At 33.8% G+C, this 17,538-nt stretch overlaps 1 protein-coding gene across 4 annotated transcripts in view; it reads left to right on the top strand.

The window, feature by feature from the left end:
- LOC150081292 (splicing factor, proline- and glutamine-rich-like) overlaps positions 1-17,538 on the top strand; it is a 288,175-nt gene that overhangs the window by 114,606 nt on the left and 156,031 nt on the right. Inside the window, exon 8 of one of the 4 annotated variants that reach the window (XM_090379613.1) lies at positions 15,635-16,145. The exons of the other annotated variants lie outside the window; for them this stretch is intronic. Coding sequence (XP_090235739.1) covers positions 15,635-15,868 — 234 coding nt within the window. The 3' untranslated portion in view covers positions 15,869-16,145. Of the gene's footprint in view, positions 1-15,634; positions 16,146-17,538 lie in introns of those variants that run through there. 4 annotated transcript variants of the gene reach the window in all.

Raw genomic sequence — 17,538 nt, 5'->3', positions numbered from 1 at the left:
AGTTAAAACTTTTTGGAAAAACTACACCATTAAAAAATGCAATTGAAAACATTGATAGTTCTTGGAAAGAAGTCACTAAGAAATGCTTAAATGGAGTTTGGTGCAAAATATGGCCAGAAGTTGTTCTAGAAGAAGAAAATAACCAAGAAATTAGAAATGAAGTTACCCAGATGGATCAATCAATAGGTTTTGAAAATGTCGATGAAGAGGATGTTAGAAATTTATTGAATGTAGAAGGTGATGGTTTTTCAGTGGAAGATTTAGAAAACCTTGTTAGCAGCAAAGAAAAAGAAGACGAAGTTAAAAAAGTTCCTGCCGAAAAAGTGTTAACAACCAAAGATTTAAAAAGGTGCTTTAAAATTTTTTTTAGAGAAAATGATCCTGATTTAGGAAGAAGTGTTATTGTTAAGCAATCAGTGGTAAATGCAATAACTCCATATAGGCAATTGTTAAATGAAAGAGAAAAAAAGCATAAACAATCAATTTTAGATTCATATTTTAAAATGTGATTTCAGTTTGTATGGAAGTTGACTGTTTATTTAATAAAACTTTTCTTTGTTCAAAAAAAACTTTTCATTTTCTTTACCTAGGAACGTACCCTATTCTGGCCATAGTATTTTTACCTCTGAAAACGAAATTTCGCTTAACGAAGTAATTTCGTGGAATGCATCCTATTTGTTAATTGAGGTATGACTGTAATTAAAAAAAACAAAAAACCCCAGCAACAACTAAAGTTACAGAATTTTTTATTCACCCTATAGGTACCTTTAATAAAGTTTACAGCTTAAGTAACATACCTAATTCATGTCTTTTACTGAATCCAGCAATTGATGAAATTGTAAAGATTATCAGTAAACCATCTTTGTACCAGTATTAACAGAATGGATTTTTAGAATGCTCAGTATTGGATCTTATCCAAAGAATCTAATAACATTCAAGGTATTGCCAGCATATAATGATTATCATAACTGTATATCAATTAAAGTACTGTGCCTACCAAATTAAAAAAAAAAAAAAAAATTTATAAAATTTTGTGAAAAAAAGTGTTATGATTTGATAAGAAGCATCCATTTTTCATAAATTCCCACAAAATTTGTTATGATTTCAAACACACTTCTGTTATATACAGGGAAATGTTTTGAGGAATTTGTAAAGGGATGATTGTTCTGGCAGCAAATCATTTGTTGGCATTTTCACTTGGCCAGCTCCATTGATAATATCACTGCAGAAATACATGACACTTTAAGCAGAAATAGTGCTTATTACTTTCATAATTATTTATTAACACAGTTGCTGCCTACTTATTAAATTTTGCCTGTTAAAACTTGTCAATCTCCTTTATTTGGTTTACTTTCCAATGATATGCCTTTTGGTTCTCAGTTTAATTATTAATTGTATTCCTCTGTGGAATACAAATACTGTGAAACTTCTTTAAGTACAATTACAATACAGGTAATTGTACTTAATGTAAAAAAAAAAGCTTTAAATACAATATACAGTACTGCACAATATAAAGTCATGTCGCAATTTGGCTGCTGATTTACAGATATCACAAATTGTTTGTTTTTTCATGCTGTAAATTTCACAAACACCTGCCTTGTTTTAATTTCTCAATTAGCTCTAATTTTTGTGCCACATTTAAGTTCACACACTTTCTTTTAACTCCTCTATCACTTGATGCCATTTTAAATTGTAAGGATTACAAAATTATTTAATAAATAAAGTCACAACGCTCTGTATACAACCTGACTGCACAATAACTTGAGGCAGACTGAAACCGAAACAAAGCAGTTTAGTGTCCCGAGTCACATTCAGCTCGCAAGTCATTGCCTGCTCATATCTGTAATCTGGGAAAACAGCTATTTTAACACGTTTTCAGAAAGAATAAAAAACAATTTTGTGAATTTGATTATAAAAATAAAAGTAGGTAATTATGAAAACAATAATGGAAATAGGTAATTTTTATTAATTTTTAATTAATAAAAACACTGAAATTTTGTATAACCTAAAAAATAATAATATGGTCAAGATTAAATATGTACATTACTGTATTATTACTAGTCCTGTCTGAAATCCGTTAAATCGAGGGTTTACTATATATATATATACTATATATATATATATAGTAAACTATATATATATATATTTAAAAATATATTATATAGTTAATAATATAACTATAAACAATTACAATTCATAATACAAATTATATATACTTATATAATAATTTTATTCTTTATATAGAGGTACTAAATAAATATCAATTATAGATCACCATAAAATTAAAATGATACTGTATAATGGGTACCGTACACCTTTAATAAAATAAATATATAAATTTAAATAACTTAAACCCAAATTATGTGCCACTCCAGTTGAAAACCACTGAGTTAGTCCAGCGATGTCCTCATACAAGTTTAGTTGGGCTGAGAATATACCAGTGTGGTGGTCATGGGAGAATGGTGAACTTGCCGGAAAGTTCATCAAACCAGCAAAACATTGTTGCAACCCTGTCATGGAATGCCTTATGTAAAGGTGAATTGGTCTGAGAACATGATCCCTATTAATGGGTCAGAATGGTCAGAAATTAACCAGTACAGGTCCCCAATGAGGTCTCTTAGTAGCTATTATGTAATAGCTGTAGCCAAAACTAAATATTTACTATCCAAATGCTCTCAGGGTAAGCTTTGTTGGACTGTAACCCCCCCCCCCCCATCCCAATGTGCGCTAGAGTTTTAGTGCCTTGTGTAGTGGAACTAACCCAGTGGAGTATTACTGTTGGAAACAATTTATAGGCTCGAGCAACCTGTTTACACCATCCATTAGCTGCAGTATATCCCAAACATGCTAGCGTCTGATGTATAGTCAGTTGCCTGGTATGGCATATTTGTTCTTAAAGATGGTGCATTGGATCTTCCTGTCACCCCTTTGCTGACAACTTTTGGTTGGCATGCAGAGGACCTCCAGCTGTTGGTTCATCCACAACTAGTTCATGGTTGTATGGAAAAAAGGTGGACAAGGGTATAGGTATCAGTGGCTCCACCTGAACCAGTTCCCAGTGATCATCCTTCTTTGGAAATCAGTTAGATCATGTCTTGAACCAGTTCTCCACATGAAGTGCAATGTGCTACATGGCAGTGGTAGTGGCAGGCTCCATGTGTGAAGGTTAGTGTGTTTCTGATGCTATATTTGTTGTAAAAAAAAAATATGGTTTGATGAAAACTGTAGCTATATTAAGAACCTGTAATCTGCAAGAAAATGCCTCCAGAGGCATTTTCACTTATAACTAGCAAAAATAGAACAAAACAATTTAGGCATCTTCCCCCATCCTAAATAAATATGATGAGAGTTATGTAAATTACTTGTTAGTTGATTCTAGACTGAGATGTAATATCTGTAGTCAAAAGTAAACATTTATTATGATGTTTTTTAAACATATTTGCTGCTCTTTTGTGTGCACACACACACCCTAAGATGAGAATATAATTTTGAATTTTGTATGAATTTCTAACGTACATTCTTTGAATGTATGTACTAATATATATTTAAGCTGTGAACATATTTCGATTTTGTATTTTTTTATATATATATGCAGTGGTTGTTGATAAGAAAAAAAATATATATATTTCCTTAAGTCTTGATGTATATTATATGTAATAAAAAAAAATTCATTGTATTGCATGATATTCTGTTCATTATTATGATTAGTGTATACCAGTCATAAGATAATTGGGAAACTACTGGGATGGGACTATGTGGCATTCCCACCTTATATAACTCAATTTTTAAAATTAAATCTTAAATCTTTCTTCTCCATTATTACAGTGATTTTTTTTTTTTTTTTTTTTTTTTTTTTGTACAGTAGCCCTGCTCTCCTCTGTAATCCATAATAATATTTCTCTTCCATAATCCCACTCCATGTTATTCAGTAGCCAGCATTATCAAGATTTCTGTGATGAATTGTTTTTCTCCTTTGTTATATGTCTCTATATATATAAAAGAAAGGACCGAACATTTGCAGTTGGTTTTGAAGCCAGCACAGGAAAAATAGTGGTGCACATCTTTATCACTAAGTAAATATTAATACAGTAGAACATGGTTATCCAGAATAATTTGAAACGCTGACTTTTTTTTTAGTAAAGTAGGTGCCGGTTATAGTGATCATGTTTGCAAATTGAATTTTGATTCTAATAGCGAAATATCGAATTTACTACCTGTTTATAACAGATTGTACAAACAAAAAGCCCAGTAAACTGCAAACTTCAAATTGTTTTTATTGTTTTATGGTTGTGACCTTAAAATGTGCTGTAGAAAATTATCACAGAGACTACTGGGTTTTCTTGGAAACCATGAGTGAATTTCAAATTAGTTTAGCTCCAGATTCGGTAAGAATAATATCGGCCCGAAACTGTGCGATTTATTATTTTTCTTAATTTTTTTACTGTAAAACATTAAAGGAAAGAGAAAAAGCAGTTTTAACATTGCAGCAAAAAAAAAAAAAAAAAAAAAGAAAAGAAATTATTAATAGAATCACTAAAGGTGAAAATTTAGAACATCTCTCCAAATAGTTTAATATGGGAACTTCAACAATTTACGACATCAAGAAAAATTCCAATGCTATAACAGAATTTGTGTCAGTTATGGATAGTGAATTGAGGATCTAGCAGGAAAAAGACTGAATGTATGCTGAAACCTGAAAATGCCACTTTAAAGAGTGCACTTTATTTGTGGTTTCTTCAGAAGCAAAGTTTAAGAGAACCAATGTCTGGACCAATTGTTGTGTGGAAAAAGCATAGGATTTTAATCGAAAATTAAGAGGTAATGAAGATTTTAAGGCAAGCACATGGCTGAAAAACTTTAAACTGAGACATGGTACATGTGAACTAGATATTCAAGGCGAGAATCTTTCTGCAGACGAATGGGCAGCGGCATCCTTTAAAAGTAAGTTTGCTTCAGTTATAGCAAATTATGAGAAAGAAAATGTTGATGAGACAGGCTTGTTATGGAAAGTATTACTGAGAAAAACCCTAGCCACAAAAAGAGAAACCTGCACCAGGTTTTAAGATGAGAAAAGCGAGTTACAATTGCTGTGTGTGCAAAGGCTACTGGGACGGCAGATTGACCGTGCTCGTTATCGGTAAGTCGAAAAAACCGAGTGCATTTAAAAATCTTTCTTATTTTCCTGTTTTGTATAAAAATCATAAAAATGCCCGGATGGATGTTTCTGTTTTCAGAGACTGGTTGATAATTTTTTTTAATTTAATTAATCTTAATTATTTTATTTAATCTTGCCTTACGTTCGATTATCTGGAAAATTTGTCTATCCGGAAGAGGTCTGACATCAGTTATTCCGGATGACTGATGCTCTACTGTACTGTTAAAGTCAGAGCTTACTCCAGCATGTTATTTTTTTCATGGGAGACGGGGGTCATTAAATTCCATTTAATGAAAATCTAAATATTGGATAGAAACAGAGTTTGTCACCCAAATTTACAGTCACAATTCCTAGTATAATGTATATGCTGCTTAGTATTTTTTTTTTTTTTTTTTTTATTATTATTAGTATATCAGCCACAGGTTTAGGGTTTTTGGTGCACTGGCCAATAAAAAAAAAAAAAAAAATAATAATAAAATAATAAATTATAAATAAATCATAAAGAAAGATAAAAAGTAGATAAGAAAATAGACTACCGTATTTTTCCAGTATATAAGACACTTTTTGTTTAAAAAAAAAAATCGGAGTCATAAAATCGGGATGCATATTACAAGCCAGACGTCTTATACAATAGATTGATGCATTACAGTGATGGCAGCCCACCTGCCACAGGAGATTTGCATGTAACTTGCGACTCAGTGAAAATTTCAAAAATACGATGCAGTGAGTTTCATTAGATGTGCAGTGTGGCAGGCATTCATTATTCCTATTTATATTATAAAAATCAACTGTCATGCACTGTGGGGTTTAAACTGAAAGTTGTAAAGTACACACAACACGGGAATAGGGCAACTGAAATAAAATTTGGACCTCCTCTAGCTGAACTTGCAGACCTCAAAAGGATATGCTTAAATCCATGTTAAAGAAAAATGTGCTTTGCATGGAAAAGTTGCAGAATGGCCACAATCAAAAAGTGATTTATTGAATTAAATCACTTTCTAATTCTGGTAGAAAATCAGACAAAATGGCATTGCCATAACAAAAAAATAAGATAAAAATTCAGTCTCAAAACAACTTCTGAAAGGGGTATAGCTAATTTCAAAGGGAGCCTATCTTGATGCTATAGGTTTATGAATTGCAAAAGTATGTGTGACAAAACCAAATTAGTGCAAAAAAACTTTATTGTTTCATGATAAATTGTAGGAAAGACCTAAGCCAAATAGAAATAGGAAATTAGGATGAAACTCCTATCACATTTGATGTTCTTTCTAATAGGACGATGCCAAAAAAAAAAAACCAGCAACAGTTAAGACAAGTGGTCACAAAAAAATGCATTACACTGCAGTCATTACATGTTGTGCAGATGGAACAAAATTTTCAATTTTGTTCATTAATTTTCAAAAGAAAATTAATGCCTAAAGAGAAAGATATACAAGGTGCCATTGTACATGTTCACCAAAAAGGTTGGATGGATGAGAGTGGGATGGAAAATATGGATAGAATGATTGTGGGAAAAATGAAATGGGGCATTAAGAAAAAAATAAATAAGTGCACTGCTTGTTTTTGACTAATTTGGAACTCATCTCGTGGAACCCACAAAATGAAAAATGTGAAGTGGCAATACTGAATTGGCTGTAATACCTGGGGGATTGACATCTCAACTTCAACCATTACATGTACCGATCAATAAGCCATTTAAAATTCTTCTGAGAGAAGAATGGAATAAGTGGATGATGGATGATAACAATAAAAAGTACTAAATATAGTAATTAAAGAGAGCATCTATCACACAAGTGTGTGAATGGGTCAGCACAGCGTGAGTGGTCAATCCAGATATTATTTTGAAGAGTTTTAAGTCTTTTATGAAATATGGAATCGGTAATGCTTTGAATGGTAGTCAGTACAACTTGATATATGAAGATGATTCAGAGGAAGAGCTGGAGGTTAGTGATCAAGAAGGGACTGAAGATGAAAACCAGTATCCAGGGGAAGATTTCTTGGGATTAATATATTATAGTGATTAATATATCTGTACATTCAGTTTTGCTATAACGCTGTACATGTGTTCCTAAAAATCTCTGGGTTATGGTATTTTGCGCATTAAAAACAAAAGGGCTTATGGGAAAAATAGGGATTAGGGGCAGAAAAAATTTTCAACTCAAAAGAATTTTCAGTCTAGTAAGTAAAACACTAAAAAAAGTTAGAAACCCAAAAAAATTGCTAACACAAGTTTAATCTTAAATTTCTAATAAATGAATAAATATTATAGTAAATATAGCACTTTACCTTGACAAGATATGAAGTTTGCTTGATTGATATTTCTGTTCACTAACTTTTTTTGTTATAAAATTTAAAACAGTAAAAAAGATAAGCAATCAATTACGACAAACACGGGCCACACAAATTGCACAAGTGAGAAAAGTTTATAAAGCTTAAAAAATAGGAATGAAGAGAAGAATTTGAAAAATTTATTCATGTTTTTTATATGATTGAAGATTTCATGGAAGGGGAAACACATTTCACCATAATAATGTAAAAACCCACAGAATTCCAGCTATCGGTATTATCGCAAATGCAGTAAGATCAAGTTTAGTACCCATTTATAATTAGATTTCAGTAACAGAAAAGTCCAATAAACCGGGAACTGCAAATTGTTTTTATTGTTTTATGGTAGTGGTCTCCAGAAATGTACTCCTCTACTCGTGCCTCATGAAATTTCTGTTCAAACTGAAAAATGTGAGCTCGTGAAAACACGAGTCGGCCTACAATATCACCTGTTATCTTGTGAATACAGCGAATGACAACAGTCTGTCTCCGACCTATACGACTACAGTAAATGGGAAATGTAGCTCTCACACATTTAACAAGTTTTAAGCTTCTTAAAATTGTATGTATTGCTGCGCAAGTCGCTTTAAATAAGCTTGGTGCTGCGTTTTGTGTTCACTTCGTGTTACTTGCAGACGAATCTGTGCATAAGCCAACACAAACATCCATGTTATACTTGCATTTTCCCTAATATATCAGTCGCGTTGGAGCAAATTTGCATTGCAAAGATGCACGTTGTAGCAAAACTGACTGTATTATAATACTAACTAGGGTAAAGAATTTTATTTTATTTTTGTTCTGTAATATGGAAAAATAATTAAATTTAATAAAAGTTAACCAATTCAGCTTGCATCTTATACACGGGAAAATACAGTAATTATGTGCTTCCTCATATAGGTAATTTGTTTCAGTAATCAACCCAGTGGCTAAAAGAGAACTTATTATAATCCAGTCTAAGCCTCTTCCCCTGTAATTTGAATTTATGGCCTCTATTTCCCTACCACTTGATTTTTTTTCCCTCTGCACTTAACCAGTGTCTGTAGTTACTGACTTCACTCTTATGGCTTCCTTTATGTTGGCACTTTTACAAACCAGGGGAATCTCTTCAACTGATGATTCCTGTGATGCTCTCATAATTAGCCTCAGTGATTTGCTGGGCGCCTCCGTAGCACATGCTTCTTGATTAGACCAGGGTTCGAGCCCGTCACCACCAAATACAGAGGATGCGGAAAAAGTCAGGGAATGACCACCGCATATTCCCGGAGCAATATGGCCTTAGTTGCTAATGCTCCTAAAAAACCAAACAACAGTGATTTGCTGGGTTCTGGTTACCTCTGTCAAAATTACTGGGTAGCTATTAAATAACGAGTTACATACATGGACACTACACTCCAAGTGGCACCTCTGAAACAAAGGCACAGCAGTTGACTTGGAACTTTTCCCTATTTGTCTGCTGTTGCATTCCAATGTTTATTCCGATTGTAGTGAGCCAGATTTTCATTACCTTTTATTTTTGTAATTTGTTGGAAAAATGACAGACAAATAAAACAGTGGATCAGCCCCAAATTTTTTTAAGAAAACTGAAGAAAACACCACCTGATAGTTATGAGTTTCAGCAAGCGTATTGGGAAGATATGTCCAGAGCTCACATGTTTGAACGGCATGGCGTAAAACATTTTTAGAAGGAAGAATGTGGAAGATGATGAATGACCAGGCCATCCGGTATCCATGAAAACTGATGAAAATGTGGACTAGTCAAGGACATTGATTGGAAAGTGATTAGAATAGTTGCATCAGAACTGACCACGCACGGATGAAGAAACAGAGAAATCTTAGCTGAAAATTTAGGTATGAGAAAAATGTGTGCCAAGATGGTGGCAAAACCTTTGAAATGAAAATCAAAGAATCAGAAGACTGCAAAGTTGTGAAGGTGTTTAAAAAAAAGAGAAGAAGATCCAGACTTTGAGAGCTATAATTACTTGCAATGACAGTTTGCTGTTCCAGTATGACCCAGAAACTAGAAGACAGTCAATGCAAAACAATTCCCCTGACCAGAAAAAGCAAGAATGTCAAAATCAAAAAGAAAACCACTTATTGCTTTCTTGAATATTAAAGTAATAATTATGGCTGAATACATTGCACCAAATTAGACTGTCAATCAAACACACTACATTGAAGTTCTGACAAGACTGCATGAAAAAATTCAAAGGGAGAGACCTGAATTATGGAAGGATGGTGGATGATCTGGCACATGATGCACCCTCTGTTCTCCATTTTCTGGTTAAAAAGCAAACCCTGTGTGTGAACAGGCACCCTACTCACCATGCCTAGCCTGTTGTGACTATTTTCTCTTCTTTAAATGTAAAAGTGTACCTAAGAGAACCGATTTTCAGTTTATTGAAGACATTCATTAAAAATTGAAGTGTTAAAGCAACTTACAGAATATAACTTCCAGAAATGTTTCTGTGCTTGGAAGATACGCATGGAACACTGTGTTGACCGGGCTAGCTAGGTGGGTAAAGTGCCTGCCTGGCTTGGATCAGAGTAAAATGCAAAAACTTTGGGAGGTGCATTATGGCCACAGAAGCAGACGTGCCAACAACTAACAAAAAAAAAAAAAAAAAAAAAAATGGACAGTGTGTGTGCAAGTCCAAGGCAGTTAATTTGAAGGGGATAACTTGTAAGGTGTGAAATGTTTTATTACTTATTTTATTGCAACAGTCTTCTTATTCGATAGTCACACCTTGTATGCCATTAACATTAACTTCAGGAGATTACTTGCTTTTATGCTTTGAAATTTTTCTAATAAAAGAATCATCTATTATTTTGAAGTCACCAATTTTATTTATCTTAGCCCCCACTCGCACAGCTTCTTATCATGCAGGGGCTCTCATCAGTAAAGATTGATGATGAAATACCTATTTGCAGGGCTGGCCAGAAAATTTAGGTGCCCTGGGTAGAAAGACTGTGCAAACCCCCCACCCCCCCACCCCAGGCAATGAAATGTACAAGGAATTTTATTTGAATTTATTTTTAAGCTTAAAAATTGCAATAACATAATGAACTGTCATTAAACATTATACTACTTTCAAGGCTATATATCTCACTCACTATTTAGTTAATGATCAGAATGTGATTATAAAAATATCAGTAATATTATAATAACATACTCAACCCCAGGGCTCACATCTGGTGAGTATGGGCTTCGCATACCCAGGGTCCAGAGCTGGATATCATCATTCTTCTCTTTCTTGGTGATTCCTGTTTGACTCTCTCTCAGGGTAACTCGGGATTCCCTCCCCCTTTGGCTGGTGCAGCATAAGCCTTGGGCTCCATTGTATTATTAATAATAATAATAATATTCTAATACATACAACCTAATTATTTCCAACAAGAAAATACAATGCACACATTTTGATACACTTATTAAAACTATCAGTTATTATATTTATCGATCTCGAACACAAAATTTGAATACTACACAATCGAAGCAAGATTGCAGGCGACTGGAGCCAAAAACAGTTCAAGTCAGAACACTACCCTATACAATATTCTTTCCGGAAGGAATACTAAACCTCGTAAAATAAGACACAACCATGTTTCCGTGATATCCAAGGTGTACGGCACCTGGCGTACTCATGTTTGTATGACAGGGCACAGCCACTTGTGGGTTAATTTTTAGATGATGAATGAGAGTCATGTGGTGCCCTAAGCCTGGATCTCCCAGTGCTCGGGCCAGTATTACCTATTCGATTCATTGGCAGCATCAGCTGCTTTACCAAAGACTCCCACACCTGTTATGCAAGAGTTTTATCTGGCATTCTCTTCTTTGTATTCATGTACAGGAAAAACTTCCTGCCCTTGTTCTTGGCTCTTTTAGCCAGTGCTTTCTCAGCCTTTGCTACTCTAAACTATTACAGTTCAGCTTGTAATTTTTGTAGAGTTCATTGCTTTGTGACTGTTCCATGCCATATTTTTGTGCTCTGTTGGGCTAGCCAGGTCTATATTCATCCATCTTGGCATCATCCTCCTCATTTAAGTTAGTTGCTCATTGCCAAAAAGTAGTTGGTTTCAGTTATCCATGTGTATGGCTATGTGTATGCCATCTATTTACCATTATTCATGGAATCTTAACCATTCTTGCATTGTGTGATGTATTATCGCTTTGTTTGATGCTTGTGATAATGGGCACAAAAGTAATTTTTTATTTTTTGATAAAGATATCTTAGCAGAACTTATCATCCTCATCTGAGATATCCACCTAATTATATGTCTGTGAGATTGATAAAATCAGAAGTGGGATAGCCTTAAAATCAGCAGATTCCCTTTTCCCTGTATGGTTAGTTGGGTTGGTTTAGATTTGTTCTAAGGCCATAAGACATCAGTATATCAAGTCTGTAGGTTGTGTGTATTCTTTAAGATATGCCTGGTTTGCAAGATGATAATCCTGAGTTTTCTGGAGTGGAAAACCACACAACCTTTTCCTGCTAAGATGGGGTTTGTAACTAGGCATTTCCCACAGAGCATAGAAGAAGTATGTTACAACATTGATAGCCAAGAGGGCAGTAGTACCTTATATGTTGTAACAACCCCCTTCTCATTGTTATTTAATTAAGTCTAGAACTGAGGTGATTTGCAGGGCTGGAATCAGTGTCTCCAGGCATATAGACTTCAGTTTCATCTTCAGAAGCTTAACTTTTACTCACCCTCCCCCCCCCCTCTCTCTCTCTCTCTCTCTCTCTCTCTCTCTCTCTCTCTCTCTCTCTCTCTCTCTCTCTCTCTCTCTCTCTCTCTCTCTCTCTCTGCTGCTTCTACATTCTCGAATATAAATGGAGGTGGCATGGAATTGGCAGGTTATTTCCATATGGGACTGGTCTGCCATTAGACTAGAGTAAATTAGGCTCCCTCCAAATCATGGGAATTGCAAGTGGCATACTCTTCTCTTTACCATTTTCCCTCAGTCTCAATGTTTCAACACATGTTTGGCAAACTTTATGTGGAGCCCATTGTTTATTCTGGTCACAGAGTTTTACTCCAAAATAAGCACAATACACTTTTTTTTACAAATTCTCCAATATCTCGTCTTTGCTTGAGGACTACATAATTTCTATACATATAAAAAAATAAGTTTGGTTTGTTCAAATACTTGTGTGAAGACATTTTACTCACTTTTCAGCACAAGTTTGACATGATAATCCTAGTGCAGTTACTCAATCTATTTTTTTATTCCTCTCATCCCATTCTTAAAGAGATCTGATCTAAATTATGTCACTATCAAGCAGTCAACCGGAAGGTTATCTTGCCTTATCTCTGGTCATGTCGGCATCCCAGGTAATGAATGTGAGGATTATGTTTTTAAACATCCAAACACTGGATTTTCCTGTCAACTGTAAATGCCCTACCCTGACTACAAGTCCGTTATTAAAGCAGCATGTAGGAAAAAATGGTCTCAACTGAATAATAAACTGCTGCAGATAAAAAAAAAAAAAAAAAAAAACCACTACAGTTGTAAACATTAGTTTCAGGAGGAGCAGGTGAGAAGTGATTCTGACAAGGCTCCACATCAGTCATTCCTCTCCAACTCATCTGTATTTGCTTGTGGCCTGGAACCCTCCTCAGTGTTTCTTTTGCCAGCTGCAGCTAACAATAAAGAATATTCTCATTGAATGTCCCCAACAATCATCTATCTGAAAATCTAGCTTTAGCTCCCTATCCAACTCACAAGAACTCTTAACTTTATTGCATATTCTTGGCAATGATGCAAATTTTGAAGAACTGTTTAACTATTTAAACTGCATTAATTTATATAATTGTGTCTGATCATAATAACATGTAGAATAATGAGTCAAAAGTAAATCATGAACAGGCACAATGTGGCCCAAGAGGTCCCTTGTGCCAAAACCCCCAAATACAACATTGTTGTAAACTCAAAAATAAACTGAGCTCACACCAATAAACACTGCTGCATGGAGCTCTCAAGGTCAAGAAACAAATGACTAAAGGTAGAGTTGCCAATATGTGAAGATTTAGTTTACAAATTCCCAGTATTTACTCCCGACAATACATTCAATAATACAACTCATGACATCAGCCTAAGTGACTTGTGAAAAATGGTACTTGATAGAAAAAAATGAACAACATATCTGAAATCAGCATCAAAAAATGAGTAGTTAAAACAGCTATTAGTTTACAAACATCGAAAACCGTGCAGAACAATGTAATTTATTATATTATTATTATTATTAGCCATATGGTGCAAGGAAGCCTGAGGCTTATGCTGCACCAGCCAAAAAATATTCTGAATTACTCTGAGAGAGAGAATAAGAGTCAGAAGTAAAAGGGAATCACCAAGAAAGAGAAGAATGATGATATCCAGCTCAGGACCTTGGGTGTGCCAAGCCCATACTCACCAGATGTGAGCCCCTGGGGTTTATTATGAGTTTGGCTGATCTTCAGTTGCCTTCTGAGTAAAGGGCAATTTTGTTTAAGGTACTGATCTCCCTAATAATTATTATTGATAGATCTAATGGGACTCTATTTCATCATAGTTTGTTTTTGAACAAATTGGTATTTACATCTATTTTTTGAGGGGAAATGCCATTAATCAAGTTAGCATATTTACATATACTGACTTACTGAGATTAATCAGACTGATTTAGTACTTAATTTCCTTTAAGGTAATATTTTATTACATTATATAATTATTATTTCAGTAAGGATATTCCTGTAGAGGAATACATTTTGCTGTTCTACTGCTACGTTCTTTTCCAGTGAAGCTGCATATTGCCCATTAGTAACAGTCCTTTGTAACTGATCGTAACTCATTAAATTGAACACAGCTTAGTTTGATGAGCCAGCTTTACTTTTTTTGCCTCTGAAAAAATAAAAAAATAAAAAAACTCTGGACAATTATGCAATAATATTACATTGCATAATTGTCCTTTTTTGGGATAAATCAATTTTTTAGGTATATATATATAATATATATGTATTCCCCAAATTATGTATACTAGTTTGAGCTGTTTGTGCTTAAAAATTTTTTTTTCCCTTTTAGGTTACTTGCAATAGATTTCTGGTTTTTAGAATAATAACATGCTGAAGAATCACTTCAGCATGCTTTAAAAGCATGCTGAAGAATCACTTCAGCATGCTTTAAAAACACAATTTCCAGGTTAGCCAAAAGCTAATAAAAGTGAAATAATTCAACTGTGTTTGAAGCATTAAAAAAATCTTGCATGTTATGATTAATTTAAATATAGCAAATGTTTTTGGAAACAACTTTCCCATTGGATGTGATTGAATTTCTTTGGAAAAATTATATATTACTACCAAAAAATATTTATGTATTATTAAAAGTCTAATATTCTTGATAGTAACATGTAAAATCAACAAATAGTAGTAGCATCTGGTGTATTTATGTTGTAATTTGAGTGGTGCGTGTTTGTGGCATGCAGTTGGTTATGGATTAGGTAGGGCAGGAGAGATAGATCAAATCCTACCACTCTAAGCATCTTGTACTGCCACAGTTTTGGAATGTGTATCCCAAGATAGTAAAATTGTTTTACTTTCATTCAGGTTTACTTCTTGGAAGTATGGCATTATATTTCTAAATGCGTTCAATTTTATACATGAAATTATAAGTGCAGGTTGATTTATATTCGTTTGATAATATATTCATTATTATACTTTTTGATTGAAGTAAAACAGTGCTTTAAGAATCATTTTGCTAACAAAAATGAGATATATCCCCTTCTCTTTCTGTCACGTGTGTATGTTTTACTTGCCAGTTGGCTTACTTTCTTTTGCATTTGTGAAATATTCTGTTTTTTCCTTAATGGATTTCATCACACCTAGCAGCTTTGTTTTTGGGTTTTCATTATTTGCGACCTTTAATTTTTGTAGCATCCATTAGTTTCATAACATAATATTCACTGAGGTTTAAACATGAATACTAATTTAACTCATTCCTTCCTTTTTATGGTGACCTCTCCCTGATGATCGCGTAATGGATGGATTTGTTGCCTCGTCATTGCCTTGTTGTTTGACAACTTGAACTGAACTACTTATGAACTCAAATTACCTCTTGTGTGTGACTTGTGTATGTGTATACATTTTTTCTTGGGGGAGAATTTAACATTTTATTCAACAATTTAGCAAAGACAGTCACGCTTTGATCAGCCTCCTTCTGCTCATCACATGGCTGGTCCACCTGGCACAGTGCCTATGGGTAGCATGGGGGGTGGGCCAGGATCAGTTGTACCATCAGGTAATATGAATAACATGCGTGGAGGTGCACCAATTGGAGGTCGTGGTGTACCTCGAGAAATGATGGAAGGCAGAGATCCTCGTGAAGAATATGCAGTGGAATCTAAAAGACGAAGATATTGATAGCAAGTAAACATTGACATTGTGGCATTGCAACCATGTCTTGAGCATCTGTGTAGCTATATCAGTCATGGTTATTTATCACTTAGAGTAGCTGGTTCCCTTCAATGCCATTGTTGCATCATTAATGAAATCTACATTTGCACTCTCTGAGGTGTATTTGCATCATTTTGTCATCATGTTATGTATTTGTTAAAATGTAACCTGGTGTGGTTAATAAATGAATTTTTATGTTTACAGTGTTTTTAAATAGTGTTAATGTACGAAATAAAATTTTTGTTCAACAGATTTTACTGTGCACTAGAAAGATGTAAGAAATTTGTTTTTTGCAGCCTCCTGAGCAATATATATATTATATATTTGAGCAATATATATTATATATTTATGCAATATATATTATATATTACTCTATAAATTTTGAGTGTAGTTGATTGTTAGTTATAAAATGTAGCACTTGAAATGCTGCTGAGAAGATTTTAGTATGCTAGCACAGTGTATTTGGTCATTTGAACCTCATAAATTAAGCTGCTTATGCTTAAGGCTATTGTAAATCAGCAACATGTGTCAGTGTAAAAGAATTTTTTTTTTTTTTTATAACTTCATTTGATAATAGAAGTGTTGTAGCTCAAGTATAATTTTCATGAATAAATTTTTATTCAGATTTCATTTGAAGTGTAGTCTGTATGTGTGTATACTGTTATTGGATTTTTATCGGTATGCGTTTGATATGTTTTAATTCAGCTATTATATGGGTTACATAGTTGGGCCACAGTTTAAAACTTCCGGGCTCATTTCTTCGTAATTACTTTACTCAGAAGATTTTCTCAAAAAGTATTGCAGCTTATTAAGTCTTATACATGCCTTTGACATATGTTAGCATATTATCATTCAAATTGCATATTGTTGAAAGTCAATTACATTTTCCATTTTCAATATCTCTCTTCACTGTTATTTCTTGTCTAAAAAATATATATATATATACTGTATTTGCATAAATGTAAGGCTTTCACCTGATTGGATTATACTTGGAGTTTAACAGTTTAATATTTCTATTTTATGGAGCTGACTTTTTCAAAGGCCTGAGCCTTTCTATTTACTTAGAAAGGCAGTTTAATCCACTATGGTGGTTATTAATGACATTTGCTACATGCTCCTGTTTAGAAATATTCATAGCTTAAATTTCTAAATGTAATGTTTGGTGGGGTTGGAGGATATAAGCATAGGTTTGGTGGCATCTTTGTACATTTTTGGTGTCCAGTTCCCAAGAAATTGTTTAAAATGCTTTAGGCAGAAATAACTGATTTTTATCTAGATATTGATCTGTGTGGGAGAGTCATCTCTGTTAAGATTGACGTTGTTGCCAAGACAACTACAAAGGCAACATTCTTCTTTCGTTTTAACCACTGCTGCTATAATTGTTCAGACAGCACCACATTTCATAACCTGTATTGCTCCCTTGATCATGTTGTATTGTAAGAGAAACCACAAACTGGATAACAAGTTAGGTTCTAATTAATTGGAAGTAAGACACTATATGATTATTCATCATTTGATCAAGAATTAATGATGTCACACTAATATAACATGTGATTAAGTTGTTTTTATTGAAATGTTAGTTAAATTGTAAACATCTCAATACCAACACTTAAACAGATTTGTCAACATTTTGAGAA

The sequence above is a fragment of the Mastigoproctus giganteus genome, chromosome 8 (assembly GCF_048544385.1).
Source record: "Mastigoproctus giganteus isolate SK-2022 chromosome 8, ASM4854438v1, whole genome shotgun sequence".
Classification (NCBI taxonomy): domain Eukaryota; kingdom Metazoa; phylum Arthropoda; class Arachnida; order Uropygi; family Thelyphonidae; genus Mastigoproctus; species Mastigoproctus giganteus.
The sequence above is the reverse complement of the archived record's forward strand: the minus strand, read 5'-3'. Positions and strand labels throughout refer to the sequence as shown.